The 15,046-nt window shown below is 45.7% G+C and overlaps 1 protein-coding gene and 1 non-coding gene across 5 annotated transcripts in view; one reads left to right on the top strand and one right to left on the bottom strand.

Annotated features, from left to right (window-relative positions):
• Positions 1-15,046, top strand: part of MED16 (mediator complex subunit 16) — a 23,214-nt gene continuing 8,168 nt past the window's right edge. Inside the window, exons 1-12 of one of the 4 annotated variants that reach the window (XM_089496493.1) lie at positions 663-702; positions 803-891; positions 2,858-3,052; positions 3,585-3,692; positions 5,032-5,201; positions 5,690-6,121; positions 7,453-7,558; positions 10,366-10,521; positions 11,270-11,481; positions 12,368-12,574; positions 13,487-13,697; positions 14,649-14,782. In XM_089496493.1, coding sequence (XP_089352619.1) covers positions 2,917-3,052; positions 3,585-3,692; positions 5,032-5,201; positions 5,690-6,121; positions 7,453-7,558; positions 10,366-10,521; positions 11,270-11,481; positions 12,368-12,574; positions 13,487-13,697; positions 14,649-14,782 — 1,872 coding nt within the window. In that variant the 5' untranslated portion in view covers positions 663-702; positions 803-891; positions 2,858-2,916. Of the gene's footprint in view, positions 892-2,420; positions 2,508-2,857; positions 3,053-3,382; positions 3,477-3,584; positions 3,693-5,031; positions 5,202-5,689; positions 6,122-7,452; positions 7,559-10,365; positions 10,522-11,269; positions 11,482-12,367; positions 12,575-13,486; positions 13,698-14,648; positions 14,783-15,046 lie in introns of those variants that run through there. The other 3 variants (XM_089496492.1, XM_089496494.1, XM_089496495.1) reach the window with 3 other exon arrangements.
• On the bottom strand, positions 255-361 carry LOC149284540 (U6 spliceosomal RNA). Its single transcript, XR_016277839.1, has one exon. It is a non-coding gene; the product is annotated as a U6 spliceosomal RNA (small nuclear RNA).

The following is a 15,046-nucleotide window of genomic DNA, read 5'->3' on the forward strand; positions in this document are numbered from 1 at the left end:
GATTCTGGGAGTTGTAGTCTTTCAGCAAAGGCTAGAAGTGGTTTGGTTGGGCCTTGGGCTTAAGGTCTTGGAGACTTCCTCTCTGCTCTCCCTGGAGCCTCCCCTGAGTGCCCTTAGATAAGTCACACTCTCTCAGCCTCTTTGGCGCAGAGCCTTTGAGCAAGCCTTGCTGAGAAACGTCCCTCGGAGGAGAGCAAAGCGGGGCCTGGATCTCTGCGTTGAGCCCCAGTCTCTGCGGTTGTGCAAAATGCAATAAAAATATGGAACGCTTCACGAATTTGCGTGTCATCCTTGCGCAGGGGCCATGCTAATCTTCTCTGTATCGTTCCAATTTTAGTATATGTGCTGCCGAAGCGAGCACAAACGTCTCTCTGCCGGCAAACCTATATATACCTCTACATATAAAACATTTTCAGGTTATGGTGAGCAGATTTATTTTTAACAGCGCGGACCTTGACGCTATTTTAATAACCATTTAGCTTGTTATCTTTTTGCCTCCTTTTATATTTTAACTTTAAAACTGAACCAAACGTCAATTTTCCGGTTTTGCTCGCAGGGCATGATGGGAGACCCAGTATGCAAATTACGCCCCTCCTTATATCTTCCCTCTCTCAACGTAGCGGGGTCCTGGCTCTGATTTAGCCACCTAATTGCTTGTCAAATAGAAACACAACCAAGAGCCGACTTCGCCTATTAAACGAGGTAAACTGAAGAAGAACATGAAGGACTACGTTTCCGTCGGAGGTGGAAGCTTTTATAATTATATTTTTATTTTATTTTTATTTTTTTAACCTCACATCAGGCAGTAGCTTAGACAGCAATGCTAAGAGGACCATGACTGGGGAAGTTGGCGCAGGCGCAGTGCGTTCAGGGCGCTTGTAAAGGAGCTGGGTGAGTAGGGGAGGTTTGGGAGAGTCCATTCCTGGCGGCGGGGGTAGACAAAAGCGGTTGTTTCGCTTTTACACGTGTAATTGTTGTTGTTAACCGCTCTCGACTCGATACGGACGAGGTACCGCCAAGACCCCTCCATCTCTTCTCAGTTTCCCCAGATTCATAGCTGAGACCTCCTTTACTGCTCTTTAAGGGTTTTGGACTTCATCTCCCAGAAGCCCAGGCTATTGGCTAACATGGCTGAGGCTTCTGGGAGTTGAAGTCCAAGAAACCTCTGAAAGGGGTTGAAATTTTTAAAAACTTTATTGGTTTAAAACATACATCTCATACACCACGCACCCATCATCATCACTAATTTCACAATATCCAGGATATAACGCAATACTCTCGTCCCTACATATTCACGGCTTTGATATTTGCAGCTTTGATTATTCGTGGATTCGATTAATATGTCCTCTCTAGGAATATCTAGTTCCTCCAGTGCAACTCTATGGTCAAATTTTAACTAAAAGTCGCACTGAAAGACCTAGAGATTCCTAGAGAGAACACTCTACTAGGCCTTTGTTGCTCCCCCAGCGCAGTTCTATGGCCAGTGTCTGTTGGATGTTGACCATAGAGTTGCCCTGGAGGACCTAGAGATTCCTAGAGAGAACACTCTACTAGGCCTTTGTAGCTCCTCCAGCGCAGTTCTATGGCCAGCGTCTGTTGGATGTTGGCCACAGAGTTGCCCTGGAGGACCTAGAGATTCCTAGAGAGAACACTCTACTAGGCCTTTGTATCTCCTCCAGCGCAGTTCTATGGCCAGTGTCTGTCGGAAGTTGACCATAGAGTTGCCCTGGAGGACCTAGAGATTCCTAGAGAGAACACTCTACTAGGCCTTTGTATCTCCTCCAGCGCAGTTCTATGGCCAGTGTCTGTCGGAAGTTGACCATAGAGTTGCCCTGGAGGACCTAGAGATTCCTAGAGAGAACACTCTACTAGGCCTTTGTAGCTCCTCCAGCGCAGTTCTATGGCCAGCGTCTGTTGGATGTTGGCCACAGAGTTGCCCTGGAGGACCTAGAGATTCCTAGAGAGAACGCTCTACTAGGCCTTTGTAGCTCCTCCAGCGCAGTTCTATGGCCAGCGTCTGTTGGATGTTGGCCACAGAGTTGCCCTGGAGGACCTAGAGATTCCTAGAGAGAACACTCTACTAGGCCTTTGTAGCTCCTCCAGCGCAGTTCTATGGCCAGCGTCTGTTGGATGTTGGCCACAGAGTTGCCCTGGAGGACCTAGAGATTCCTAGAGAGAACACTCTACTAGGCCTTTGTATCTCCTCCAGCGCAGTTCTATGGCCAGTGTCTGTCGGAAGTTGACCATAGAGTTGCCCTGGAGGACCTAGAGATTCCTAGAGAGAACACTCTACTAGGCCTTTGTATCTCCTCCAGCGCAGTTCTATGGCCAGTGTCTGTCGGAAGTTGACCATAGAGTTGCCCTGGAGGACCTAGAGATTCCTAGAGAGAACACTCTACTAGGCCTTTGTAGCTCTTCCAGCGCAGTTCTGTGGTCATTGTCTGTCGGACAATGGCCACAGAGTTGCGCTGGAGGACCTAGAGATTCCTAGAGAGGTGTCCTCTCAGGTAAAAACATGGTGTGCCTAGTGGATTGTTCTCTTTAGGGATCTGTAGGTCCTCCAGTGCAACGCTGTGGTCAACATCTGCCACATATTGACCATAGAATTGTGCTGGAGGAGTGTCAAATGCCCACTTGAGTGCTCTCTCTAGGAATCTCTAGGTCCTTCAGTGTGACTTTTGGTTAAAGTTGACCATAGAGTTGCACAGGGATCCCAACCCATCTGTAGGGCTGTAGGGTTGAGAGAGGTTGATTGGATGGCTTTTATCAGCCACTGGGTCCTGGAAAGGCAGTATATAAATAAAGTGAATAAATAAGTAAGTGAGTGAACTTGTTTTTGTCCTTTTTGTTGAAACAGACGCACAGCAGGTTCCAAAGACAGTTTTCTTCCGGGTGATCAATCACTGAGGAGGCACGATGGATCTGGCGTACGTCTGCGAGTGGGAAAAGTGCCCCAAGAGCAACCACTGCCCTTCCATCCCACTGGTGTGTGCATGGTCTTGTCGCAACCTCATTGCTTTCACCACGGACCTAAAAAATGAGGAGGAAAAAGGTAGGACTTCACCTAATCTTGCTTGGTCTACTCAGAGGTTTAATAATCCCTGGTCTCCTACTTCAGGTGTAGGTAGCAACATCATAGTTGTTTTAGTATGGTGGAGTGGTTTGGGCATCAGGATTTGAATCCCTGCTTGACCATGGAAACCCACTGGGTGACCTTGGGCAAATCACACACTCTCAGCATCCCAGGATGGCAAAGGCAAACCCCCTTCTGAAGAAACTTGCCAAGAAAAGCCCATGATAGGTTCGCCTCCAGGTCGCCATAAGTTGAAAACAGTAATATTGGAAGTAATAATAATAATGCCATGATCTGTATTTCCATTAGGCACCCTGGCTGGGGATTATGGGAGTTGTAGTCGTCACATCTGAAAGGCTCTGATGCAGGAGTTGTCTTCAGTCTGAGTGTAGCCATTGAGAAGGTGCTTCACCATCTGTTTTAACTAGCACTCACCTAGAAACCCTCAGTTTAAATAATTTGGTTCTTCTAGCCATCCTAATCCTTTGCCTTCTCTCCTCTTCTTCTCTAGACCTCACCCACATGATCCACATCCTGGACACAGAGCACCCATGGGATGTCTGCTCCATCAATTCTGGACACGTCGAAATCATCACCTGCTTGGAGTGGGACCAGTCAGGTAGGAAGGTTGGCACTATGTCACAGCCATTTCTTTGGGCACGTGAAGTGCTTTGGATTTGACTCCCAGCATCTCCAGTTAAAGCCAGTACAGGATAGTAGTGTATTGGAATAGGACTTCTGGAGACCAGAGTTTGACTTCCCTCTGTGGAGCCATGTAATCCACAGGGCGATTTTTGGTCAAGTAACACTCTCTCGGCCTCAGAAGAAAGCAATTATAAACTTTGTCTGGCTAAATTTTGAGAACCAGTATGGTGTAGTGGTTTGAAGATTGGATTAGAGGCCAAAGCACACTGCAGAAATCATCCAGTTTGAGACCAATTTAACTGCCCTGGGAATCCTGGGAACTGTAGTTTGTTGTGGCACCGGAGCTCTCTGATAGGCGGGGTACAGACCTCCCAGAAGAGGAGCCTCCTTGGCGCCTCTCTCTGCTGCACAGCTGCACCGCAGCATACAAATTGTGCGGTGCAGCTGCACAGCAGAAAAGGAACTAAAAAAAGTGGCTTCTTTTTGCTGCGCCGCAAAGCACCAAAGATGGCGCATATACGTCGCAGCTGTGCAGCTCTGTATGGAAGCTGCGACGTAATGGTTACGCGCACCATGTGTAAGGCGCTGCGTGACGGCAGCGCATGCACGACATGCTAGGGTTGCGGGGCATATGCACGCACCATCCCGAGGCAACCCTAGCATGCCGTGGACACGCCGCAAAGGGCCCATCTGGAGAGGGCCTATGAGAAGGCTAAATAACTCAAAACTACTGTTCCAAGAATTCTGTAGCAATGAGCCAAGGCAGCTAAAGCAATCTCAAACTAGATTATTACAAAAAGTGTAGTTTTGTGAGATATTTAGCCTTCTCTTTCTGAGAGCAATGGCAGCACAACAAACTGTAAAGGCTAAAATTACATACCATTGAGCCATGACAATTAAAGTGGGGGTAAACTTGAATATTTCTACAGTGCGGATAGTGGGCAAGCCTATGGAGGCTTGTGCTGCAAGTTTTATTTTATATATTTCATTTGTATGCCACCTTTCTTCCCGAAGGGACCCAAGATGACTCACAGATAAAACTATTTTAAAATCCCAGTAAAATTCAAAACAATAAAAATCATCTACATGGAATATAAAATCACATAAAAGTATACAATAGTTAAAAGCTTCTTTTGCTCAGTTAGTGTCTAAGGTGCTGCAAGATGCCTTTGCATACTGATATGCCAGACTAAAATCTCTCGTTTTTAAGACTGTTGAGAAATTGGGGGTGCAAATCTGGCAAGTGATTTTCTGATGTGCAATTTCTAAGCTTGGTTGTCCTGACTTTCCTTGGTCTCTTTCCGCTGATGCAGGTTCTCGGCTCCTTTCTGCTGATGCAGACGGACACATCAAGTGCTGGAGTATGATGGACCATTTGGCCAACAGCTGGGAGAGCAACGTGGGGAGTGTGGTGGAAGGAGACCCCATGGTGGCCCTTTCTTGGCTGCACAATGGGGTGAAGCTAGCCCTTCATGTAGAGAAGGTGACTGGCAATTCTTTGTGCTTTTGTGTATTAAGATAGGTCCAGGAAGGGTATCATACAGCTCTCCAGAGGTTGCTGGAGTACAACTCCCATCGGGGTGCAGAATGGTGGGAGTTGCAATCCTGTCACAGCTGGAAGCGCATGCCCACCAATCTGTCTCTCCTTGGGTAAGACCTACTCTCTCAGCCTCAGGGTAAGGCAAGGGCAAACCTCTGAACAAACTTTGCCAAGAAAACCTCAGGATAAGGTCACCATAAGTCAGAAAATGATTTGAAGACACAAGTCTAAATACACAGGCCTCATATCATCCAGTTACACCTATGTATGTCACTATTAGGATGTCAGCAATTACCATTCTGGGGACTACAATTCCCAGAATCCATTGGCTATGCTGTCTGGGTGATTTTTTGAGAAAAGGGGAATGTTGCTCACCTGGGTGTGTCTCAGCAATGTCCTCCTCCTTAACTTTTTCTTCCTTCTGTCCTCAGTCCGGAGCCTCGAACTTTGGGGAGAAGTTTTCCCGGGTCAAATTCTCTCCATCCCTGACACTCTTTGGGGGGAAGCCCATGGAGGGCTGGATTGCTGTCACCATCAGCGGCCTGGTCACTGTCTCCTTGCTCAAGCCCAATGGCCAGGTCTTGACTTCCACAGAAAGCTTGTGCCGCCTCCGATGCCGGGTGGCCCTGGCCGACATTGCATTCACGGGGGGTGGCAACATTGTGGTGGCTACTTCAGATGGCAGCAGCGCTTCGCCGGTCCAGTTCTACAAGGTCTGCGTCAGTGTTGTGAACGAAAAGTGCAAGATCGACACTGAGATCCTGCCCTCCCTTTTCATGCGCTGTACCACCGACCCTATCCGGAAGGACAAGTACTTGGCCATCACCCACTTGAAATTCCTCGCTCGGGACATGTCCGAACAGGTGATGGACCCCTTCTCTTTCCACCTTCTCGCCCCCTTCTTCCATTGCAGGGGAACTTTAGTGTACAGCAGTCCTTCTACATTTGCTGGGGTTAGGGGCAAAGGACCCCCGTGAGTGTGGAAAAACACCTCTCTAGGAATCTCCATGTGCTCCAGATCAAATCTGTGGTCAACTTCTGCCAGACGTTGACCATAGAATTGTGCTGGAGGACCTACAAATGCCTAGAGAAGGGTTTTCTCAAGGAACCTCTAGGTCCTCCAGCACAACTCTACGGTCAACATCTGGTAGATGTTGAAATTCCCAAAGAGGACATATGAATGAAAGCCGCAAAAGTCAAAGCTGCAAATGTGGAGAGCCAACTGTATCACTGTATTGTTTTAGTATTTTAGCATTTTCTAGTATTTTTAGCATTTTATAGGGTTGTCTTGGATCATTCGTTTTTGATTATATATATCTGATGTTCTGTCCTTTGGTAAAAAGGGAGTTGTTGTTGTTGTTGTTGTTATGATTATTAAACCTAGAGGGAAGCTACTCTTCAACAATGTCTGGAGCAATACTTCTCTGAACCCCCTCCACCTTCTATATATCCTTCTTAAAATGAGGCACCCAAAACTTGTCTTGTCTGTCTATCTGTCTGTCTGTCTGTCCGTCCATCCGTCCGTCCATCCGTCCATCCATCGGTCTGGCCCTCCTTCCCTCCTTTTCCCCAAGAGTGGGATTCAAGGCAGTTTACACATTGCAAAGATTACAATTATGCAAACTTGCAAAATGTCAATATTAAAAAACAAAATAGAATCATTAACCATTATTTAAAAGGAAACTCTAAAAAACATTTTGAAATGCAATTTGAGACAAGATAGCCCTTTTGTTAAAGGGCTTCGATTCTAAAAGGCTGTCTGCATAAAATGGTCTAAGTTTGCCGATGGAAGAACACAAGGAGGGGGCCATTCTGGTCTCTCTAGAGAGGGAGTTCCAGAGTCGAGAGGCAGCCACCAAGAAGACCCTGTCTACCATTTTCCCAGCAGTCAAGGCAGTGGGACTGAGAAAGGGAATCTTGTGGCTCTCAGAAGTTGGGCAGGCTCCTGTCGGGTGGTACAATTCTCCAAAAAACTTCCAGAAGTGAGGTCACACCATTGAAGAATGTTCTCTGTGCAGGCAAATGTTTCCATCTTGGCTGCTGTTTTTGTCATGATTTTATTGTCTGCCACCTTTAGTCTTTGCACTGTTGTATTTTAAATTTATAATGATCTAACCATCTCTCACTTGGTTAGTGGGCGGCTTGAAAATGAAGCAAGCAAGCCAAGAAGTAAAATGGATTTTTCTTCTTCCAGATGTTGCTTTGTGCCTCCAATCAGAACAGCAGCATTGTGGAGTGTTGGTCGCTAAGGAAAGAGGGCTTGCCTGTCAATAACATCTTCCAGCAGATTTCCCCAACAGGTGAGTCAGGGGCCGGGGTTGCTTTAAGGAAAGAGCCCAGTGGCTGCGTTGCAGCTATCTCTAAGGGTGCATCCACACTGTAGAAATGATGCGGTTTGACACCACTTTCAGTGCTGTAGAGACCTTGGGTTAGTGAGTGGTTTGAAAGCAAAGCAAACATGCAAGGAAATAAAATGGATTTTCCTTCCTCCAGACATTACTTTGTAGACCGTGCCTCCAGTCCTACAAGGTCTACAGCTTTACAAGGTCTTTAGCACTCGCAGTCAAAAAGTGGCAGTGACTCCTCAAACTACAAACCCCAGCATTCTGTAAAATGGAGCCACAGCAGTTAAAGTGGCATTATGATAGTTGTACTCCAACCCCCCCCCCCCCAATTTACCGTAAGTCTGAAGATCCTGTATCGAACAGACCAGAGACAGTGCCCCTCCTGTTTCCAGCAAAGCTTTCAGGCTTCCCCTTTCCTTATATCAAAAGCTGGACCTCCCTGGTTTAAACCCAACACCTCAACCAAGGTAGGCAATGTGCAACCCTGTTTTTGTGGCCTCCTAAAGCACTCCGCTGCCACCAGGACAGCGACCAAAGTTTGGGAATCACTGGCTTAGTATAAGGCTGGAAGGACCTTGAAGGAAAGGAATGTATCAATACTAAATATTCACTCCATGCATCTGAGGAAGTAGAGCAAATCTACAAAAGTGCATGCACAACTTTTGCTCATCAGTATGCTGCAAAATCCCTTTGCAAACTGATATTCCAAAATAACGTAGCTACGTCTCCAGATATTTCTTTGCACAACATCCATAAAACACTTGGAATGTAATGGAAAGAGCCACCAAGGAAGGGTTGAGGCTTTGGTGAAAAGCAGAATAACAGCTCAACCGCTCACCTGCTGCAGAGCTGCATTCTGGCGCATGTATTCCTCATGGAGTTTCTCCACCAGGTTCTGCACCATACCTGGTTGCACATGGAGGAGGATGTCCCACCAGTCGTAACCTGTCACCATGCAGTATTCCAACAGGAAAAGCAGATGCCGGAGCGTGATGTTCATGTCCAGGATGTGGCCCATGGAGGGAGAGATCCGAAGCATACCTTTGCTTTCCAATGGTTCATTGTGCACAAACTTTCATGCACAAAATTATGGGAAAAATTGTGCAGAAAGTTACCTTCAGGCTATTCGTATAATGTGTCTGTGAAACATGAATGAATTTCATGATTAGACTTGGATCACATCTTCAAGGTATCTCCCCATGCATATGCAAATATTCCAAAACCCCAAACAGGTCTGGTTCCAAGCATTTCAGATAAAGGAGACTCAACTCGTATTGACTGAAACCATGCTGCAGTATTGCTCTGCTCTAAACCAAGGCATCTGTGCACATTGTAGTTTTTGAAAAATAGAGCAATAAGGCTGAAAGGGACCCCAGGAGAGTATCCAGTCCAACCCTCTGCTGTGCAGGGATAGACAAGGCAAGCACTCTGGGAGGGGGCTTCTCGCCACTGCCTTTGTTGGTGGGAATGAAGCCCCTGATGGGTCTGGAGAGGTAAAAGACTGGCCCCAGACCTTTCCAAGCTACCCATCCTCTGATAGCTTGAAATACAACTGGAAGATGTGATGCAAAAATGGAGAATCCTAGAGTTGGAAGGGACCCCAGGGGCCATCAACTCCAACCCCACTCCAGGATCTCCAGCTGAAGCATCCCCAGCATGGAGCTCTTTAGCCTCTTTTTGGAGACATCCAGAGACCCCACAACCTCTCCAGGTCATTGGTCCCATTGCCCAATCATTTTTGCCATCAAGCTGTTACTTCTAAGGTTCAGTCAAAATCTACCTCCCACACATGCCATAACCTGGTCCTTCCATCTGGGCAGCCCTCAGATGTGTAAAGATGGGTCCCCACCATCTTCCCTTCACCAAGTGGAACGTTCCCTGCTCCTCCAGCCTTTATTTCTCGGTTTTGTTCTCCATCTCTCTTGAACATCCGCATTGCCCTTTTTTTGTACCCGCTCCAACTTGTCTCTGTCCTCCTTAAAATGTGCCCAGAAGGGAGAAATTATCCCTACTGACTCAAGAAAGGGTGAAAGCAGCCATGTTCTTGTCTTGCCTAGTAGTTAAGGGCAGGCTCATTTCCAAAATCTTTCTCCCCATAATTTTAGATTTTATTTAAAATTGCAGTTTACCCCCCCCCCCCCGGGTCTGAAGCCAAATGATGCCTCTCTTTCTTGCCTCCTGCCATCCTGTCCTCTATGCATCATGCTTGGTGCATCCGAGTGCTTTTCCTGAGCCAAGAACAGTTTAAATAGAAAGCAGGATTTTTAATTTTAATTATCCCTTTTGCACGGAAAGCCACTTTGCTCCCCATTTTCTGGGAACAGGATGCTCTGACACTCTCTCAAGGCAAAGAAATGTAATTGGCTGCATGGAAACTCAACAAGCTCCAGTCTGAATTGCCTGTTTTCTTTGTAAGATGACGGTGATGTGAATGGCTTTTGTGGCTGGCGCCCATAGTTTTTTGTGGGTTTTTCGGGCTATGTGGCCATGTTCTAGAAGAGTTTGTTTCTGACATTTTGAATGTTTTCCCTCCATTTGAGCCAAATGGCTTTTAACTGGTAACTTTGTTTAACTGAAGTGTGCAGATTTCCAGTCCGCACAGCACTCTTTCACTGGGCAAAAAAGTGAATAAAGTGGAGCGCATTTTGCCCTTTTAATCCCATTTTGGGCAAATGGATACTACCGAAAGTCTTTAAACTGGGACATGTTCTATTTTTAATCATTGTTATTCAGCTTTAACTGCCTTTTAAACCATTTTAAAGTTGGAGACAAGCCACCGATGATCCTGAAATGGCGCATCTTGTCTGCCACCAACGACCTGGACCGGGTTTCGGCCGTGGCGCTGCCCAAACTGCCCATCTCCTTGACCAGCACGGATCTGAAAGTGGCAAATGATACCAAGTTCTTCCCCGGTTTGGGTGAGGAAGATCTTTTCCCTCCTGTTGTTACACATTGCTCTAAGCCAGGCAGTACAGGGAAACAGTGGGCCCAAAAGCAATAAAAAAGTAGTAAAAATAATAATAATAATAATAATAATAATAATAATAATAATAATAAGTGATAAAGAAATGGTAAAAGAGGAGGAGAAGAGAAGCTTGAGAGGTGACATCTTTTTTGTATTTGAAGATGTAGAAGATTTCCTTTCATTTCTTTAAAAAACCCAGTGCATTTCAGCCTTATCATGGGGTGTCCAGACATCTTTTCCAGGAACTGTCCTACATTTCTACCTTCTTTCCATGAGAAATTTCAAAATGTTCTCCATTTTGAGCATGACTTAGAAGCATGAATTTATAATTATATTAGTGTTCTTAGCTTTTATTTGGTAGTAGCCTACATTTTTCTTGAGGCTCCTACATTTTGCAGTGCCTTGTCGTCCTTTGCTATTTGCACATCTGGTCACCCTGCAATTGGCCATCTACATGGGCTATTATAACATAAATAGAAACACTTTTATTATGTACATAATATTTGAGACAAGACATAAACATCTTTTTAAAACACACACATCTAAAATTATAATGATATAGCTGTGTTAGTCAGGAAAATCAGTATGGAAAGGTGCTACAAGGTCCCTTTGCATATCTCTTTGCATGTTTTGTGTGTGTGTGTATGGTAAAAAATGATCTGATTTTCTGCTTTTTGATTTTGTCATGGCCTCCCTTCCAGGGCTTGCACTTGCTTTCCATGATGGCAGCGTGCAGATCATCCATCGCCTCTCGCTCCAGGCCATGGCAGTTTTCTATGGCACAACCCCACCACGTTCGCTGGACGAACCAGCCATCAAGAGACAACGGCCAGCAGGTCCCCTAGTCCATTTCAAAGCCATGCAGATGTCCTGGACCTCGCTCGCCTTGGTTGGGGTCGACAGTCATGGAAAGGTATTGTTGTATTGGGGTGAAATCGAACCTCTCACCATCAGACTGGGATGCATCATAGAATCCCAGAATCTTGGAAGATACCCCCAAAAGTCATCCGTCCAACCCCTTTCTGCCATGCAGGAAGACACAATGCTAGCGTTGGAAGAGATCCCAAGGGCTATCCAGTCCAACCCCATTCAGCCATGCAGGAAGACACAATCCAAGCAGTCCCAACAGATGGTCACCCAGCCTCTGCTTAAAAACCTCCAAAGAACTTCTTGAGACTAAGAGCAATTGGGCAGTGGAACCCATGATCTCAAGAGGTCTTTTTCTTTCAATGTCTTAAACAAATACTGGATAGTTCCCTACTGGCAACCCTCTTGCTAGATTTCCTGTATAAGTTTGAGTCTCCCTTATCTGGAATTCAGAAATATTCCAAAATAGTTCACACAGGTAGCTGAGATAGTGCTACCTTTGCTTTCCAATGGTTCATTGTGCACAAACTTTCATGCACAAAATTATGGGAAAAATTGTGCAGAAAGTTACCTTCAGGCTATTCGTATAATGTGTCTGTGAAACATGAATGAATTTCATGATTAGACTTGGATCACATCTTCAAGGTATCTCCCCATGCATATGCAAATATTCCAAAACCCCAAACAGGTCTGGTTCCAAGCATTTCAGATAAAGGAGACTCAACTCGTATTGACTGAAGTTTGGACTGAAAGGCCCCTGCCAACTCTATGATGGTGATTCTATGGTTCTGATATATTAAGTCCCTTAGTGAACACCCACCTTTTCTATAAAGGCACAGCATGTCAAAACAACAACAAAACAGCCTTCCAGAGAGCACAGAGGGAGGCGATTGATTTTCTTTCCAGTCTGTCACTTTTCCTTCCCCCTGCAGCTGAGCATGCTTCGGATCTCTCCCTCCATGGGCCACATCCTGGACATGAACATCACGCTCCGGCATCTGCTTTTCCTGTTGGAATACTGCATGGTGACAGGTTACGACTGGTGGGACATCCTCCTCCATGTGCAACCAGGTATGGTGCAGAACCTGGTGGAGAAACTCCATGAGGAATACATGCGCCAGAATGCAGCTCTGCAGCAGGTGAGCGGTTGAGCTGTTATTCTGCTTTTCACCAAAGCCTCAACCCTTCCTTGGTGGCTCTTTCCATTACATTCCAAGTGTTTTATGGATGTTGTGCAAAGAAATATCTGGAGACGTAGCTACGTTATTTTGGAATATCAGTTTGCAAAGGGATTTTGCAGCATACTGATGAGCAAAAGTTGTGCATGCACTTTTGTAGATTTGCTCTACTTCCTCAGATGCATGGAGTGAATATTTAGTATTGATACATTCCTTTCCTTCAAGGTCCTTCCAGCCTTATACTAAGCCAGTGATTCCCAAACTTTGGTCCTCCAGGTCCTTTGGATTCCAACTCCCAGAAGCCCCAACCAGCTTGGCCAACAGTCAGGAATTCTAGGAGATGAAGTCCAAAACATCTGGAAGACCAAAGTTTGGGAACCAATGCACTAAGCAAAAGCCAAAATTACACCAACTACTGTTAGCTAAAGCCAATGCTGCAGAGACTACTCCTGGAAGGACATCACCAAAGAGATGGAACAATTGACACAGGTCACCTAATCCTCCTCATGCAAAATTCTTCTGGTGTGCTGCCACTATGGAGTATGTGTTATATTCTAACACATGCCTTAAGTCCCCAAATGCTGGAGATTTGGGGCTGAGAAAAATAACACAAAATTCACCCAGTACAGGGGTTTTTCCCCAAGCTTCCTGGGCCATAATGTGAAGTGAAGACAATTTGAAACTGGATCACCCCTCTCCACTGTTAAATGGATTTTAACATGACAGCAAACTTGAGAGAGCTCTGTGCAGAACTGCAGTCCATTTCTTGGGTTTTTTGGGGGGGTGGGTATGTTATAATCTTACTAAGTTGGAAGGGAGAGCATGAATGAAAAGTTGTTCTATGACCATCTGTTGTCCTTTTTGTCATTCCAGGTTCTCTCCACCCGCATCATTGCCATGAAAGCGTCTCTCTGCAAGCTGTCTTCTGGCACCGTGGCGCGGGTGTGCGATTACCATGCCAAGCTGTTCCTGATCGCTATCAGTTGCACCCTCAAATCTCTCCTCCGCCCTCCTGTCCTGAACACCCCGGACAAAAGTCCCGGGGACCGACTGACAGAGATCTGCTCAAAGATCACAGATATAGGTATGTTGGAGGCAGCCCATCGCTGATCCTCACAGTCCAGTATGCTTCTAATATCAGTTTAGGACTAGAGTAAGTGTCTATATATCACAATTCCTCTTTCTACCCATAATTGGTGCCTCTCTACTTCTTCTGCACTGCTAACATGCACATCTCTGTGGATAAAACATGTGCAAAAAAACCCATACAATTGCATTAAGATTCTTTGCCTGCAGCCTTCTATCAATGTGAATATATAGAATCATACACTTGACTGTCTTATCCTTTTTTTAAAAAGCCATAGAGCCATAGTGGTTCGAATATTAGACTAGGACTCTGGAAACCAGGGTTCAGATCCTAGGTCATCCATGAAACCCACTGGGTGACCTTGGGCAAGTCACACTCTCTCAGCCTCTGGGAAAGACAATGGCAAATCTCCTCTGAACACATCTTTCGAAGAAAACCCCATGATAGGGTTGCTTTAGGGCCGCTCTAAGCTAGAAACAACTTGAACACGCAACAGCACCAGAGCTTGGCGCCACATCTTGTTTCAGGAAGTTCCATAAGGCATAGAAGCTTAGAGCTGGCAGGGACCCAAGGGCTATGTGGTCTAGCCCTCTTCTGCCATACAGGAATACACAGCTAAAACACTTTTGAATGATGCTTAGCCAACTTCTGTTTAAAGACCTTCCAAGGAGGAGATTCCACCACCTTGCAAGGCAATCCATATCCAATTGTCAAACAGCTCTTACAGTCAAGACATCTGTCATGTTTAAATAGATTCTCTTTTCTGGTCATTTGAATCTATTGATTTGCATCCTAGTCCTTGGAGCAGTGGGAAACAAGTTTGCTCCATCTTCTATGCAAACATCAACCCTTCTGTCTTCCAGTGCCTTCATCAATGTGTATAGTATTGTCAGGAAACACAAATAGCAAAACTCAGAGGAGTGTCACCTTGAGCCTTCCCTTTTTTAGATATTGACAAAGTGATGATCAACCTGAAGACCGAGGAGTTTGTCCTTGAGATGACTACCTTGCAGTCTCTCCAGCAGCTGATTCAGTGGGTCGGAGACATTATCCTCTACCTCCTTGCCAGCCTCCCAAATCAGGTGAGATCCCGCTTGTACAATCTCTTTCCATGAATCATGTGAAGTTTCACAATTTCTGCGATATGCATATTTCACAGTTCCTCAAAATCATGTTGAATCGTTGGCAGCCAATGTTTCTAAAACCATGAATTGCCTATATGTCTTCTAAGATTAGAGCGGGTGTGGTGTGATGGTTCGAATCTTGGACTAGGATTCTGGGAGACCAGGGTTCGAATCCCCAAGTCAGTCATGGAAACCCACTGGGTGACATTGGGCACATCACAC

The sequence above is a fragment of the Sceloporus occidentalis genome, unplaced genomic scaffold, assembly GCF_023333645.1.
Source record: "Sceloporus occidentalis isolate IW3139 unplaced genomic scaffold, rSceOcc1.0.p SCAF_91, whole genome shotgun sequence".
Lineage (NCBI taxonomy): Eukaryota > Metazoa > Chordata > Lepidosauria > Squamata > Phrynosomatidae > Sceloporus > Sceloporus occidentalis.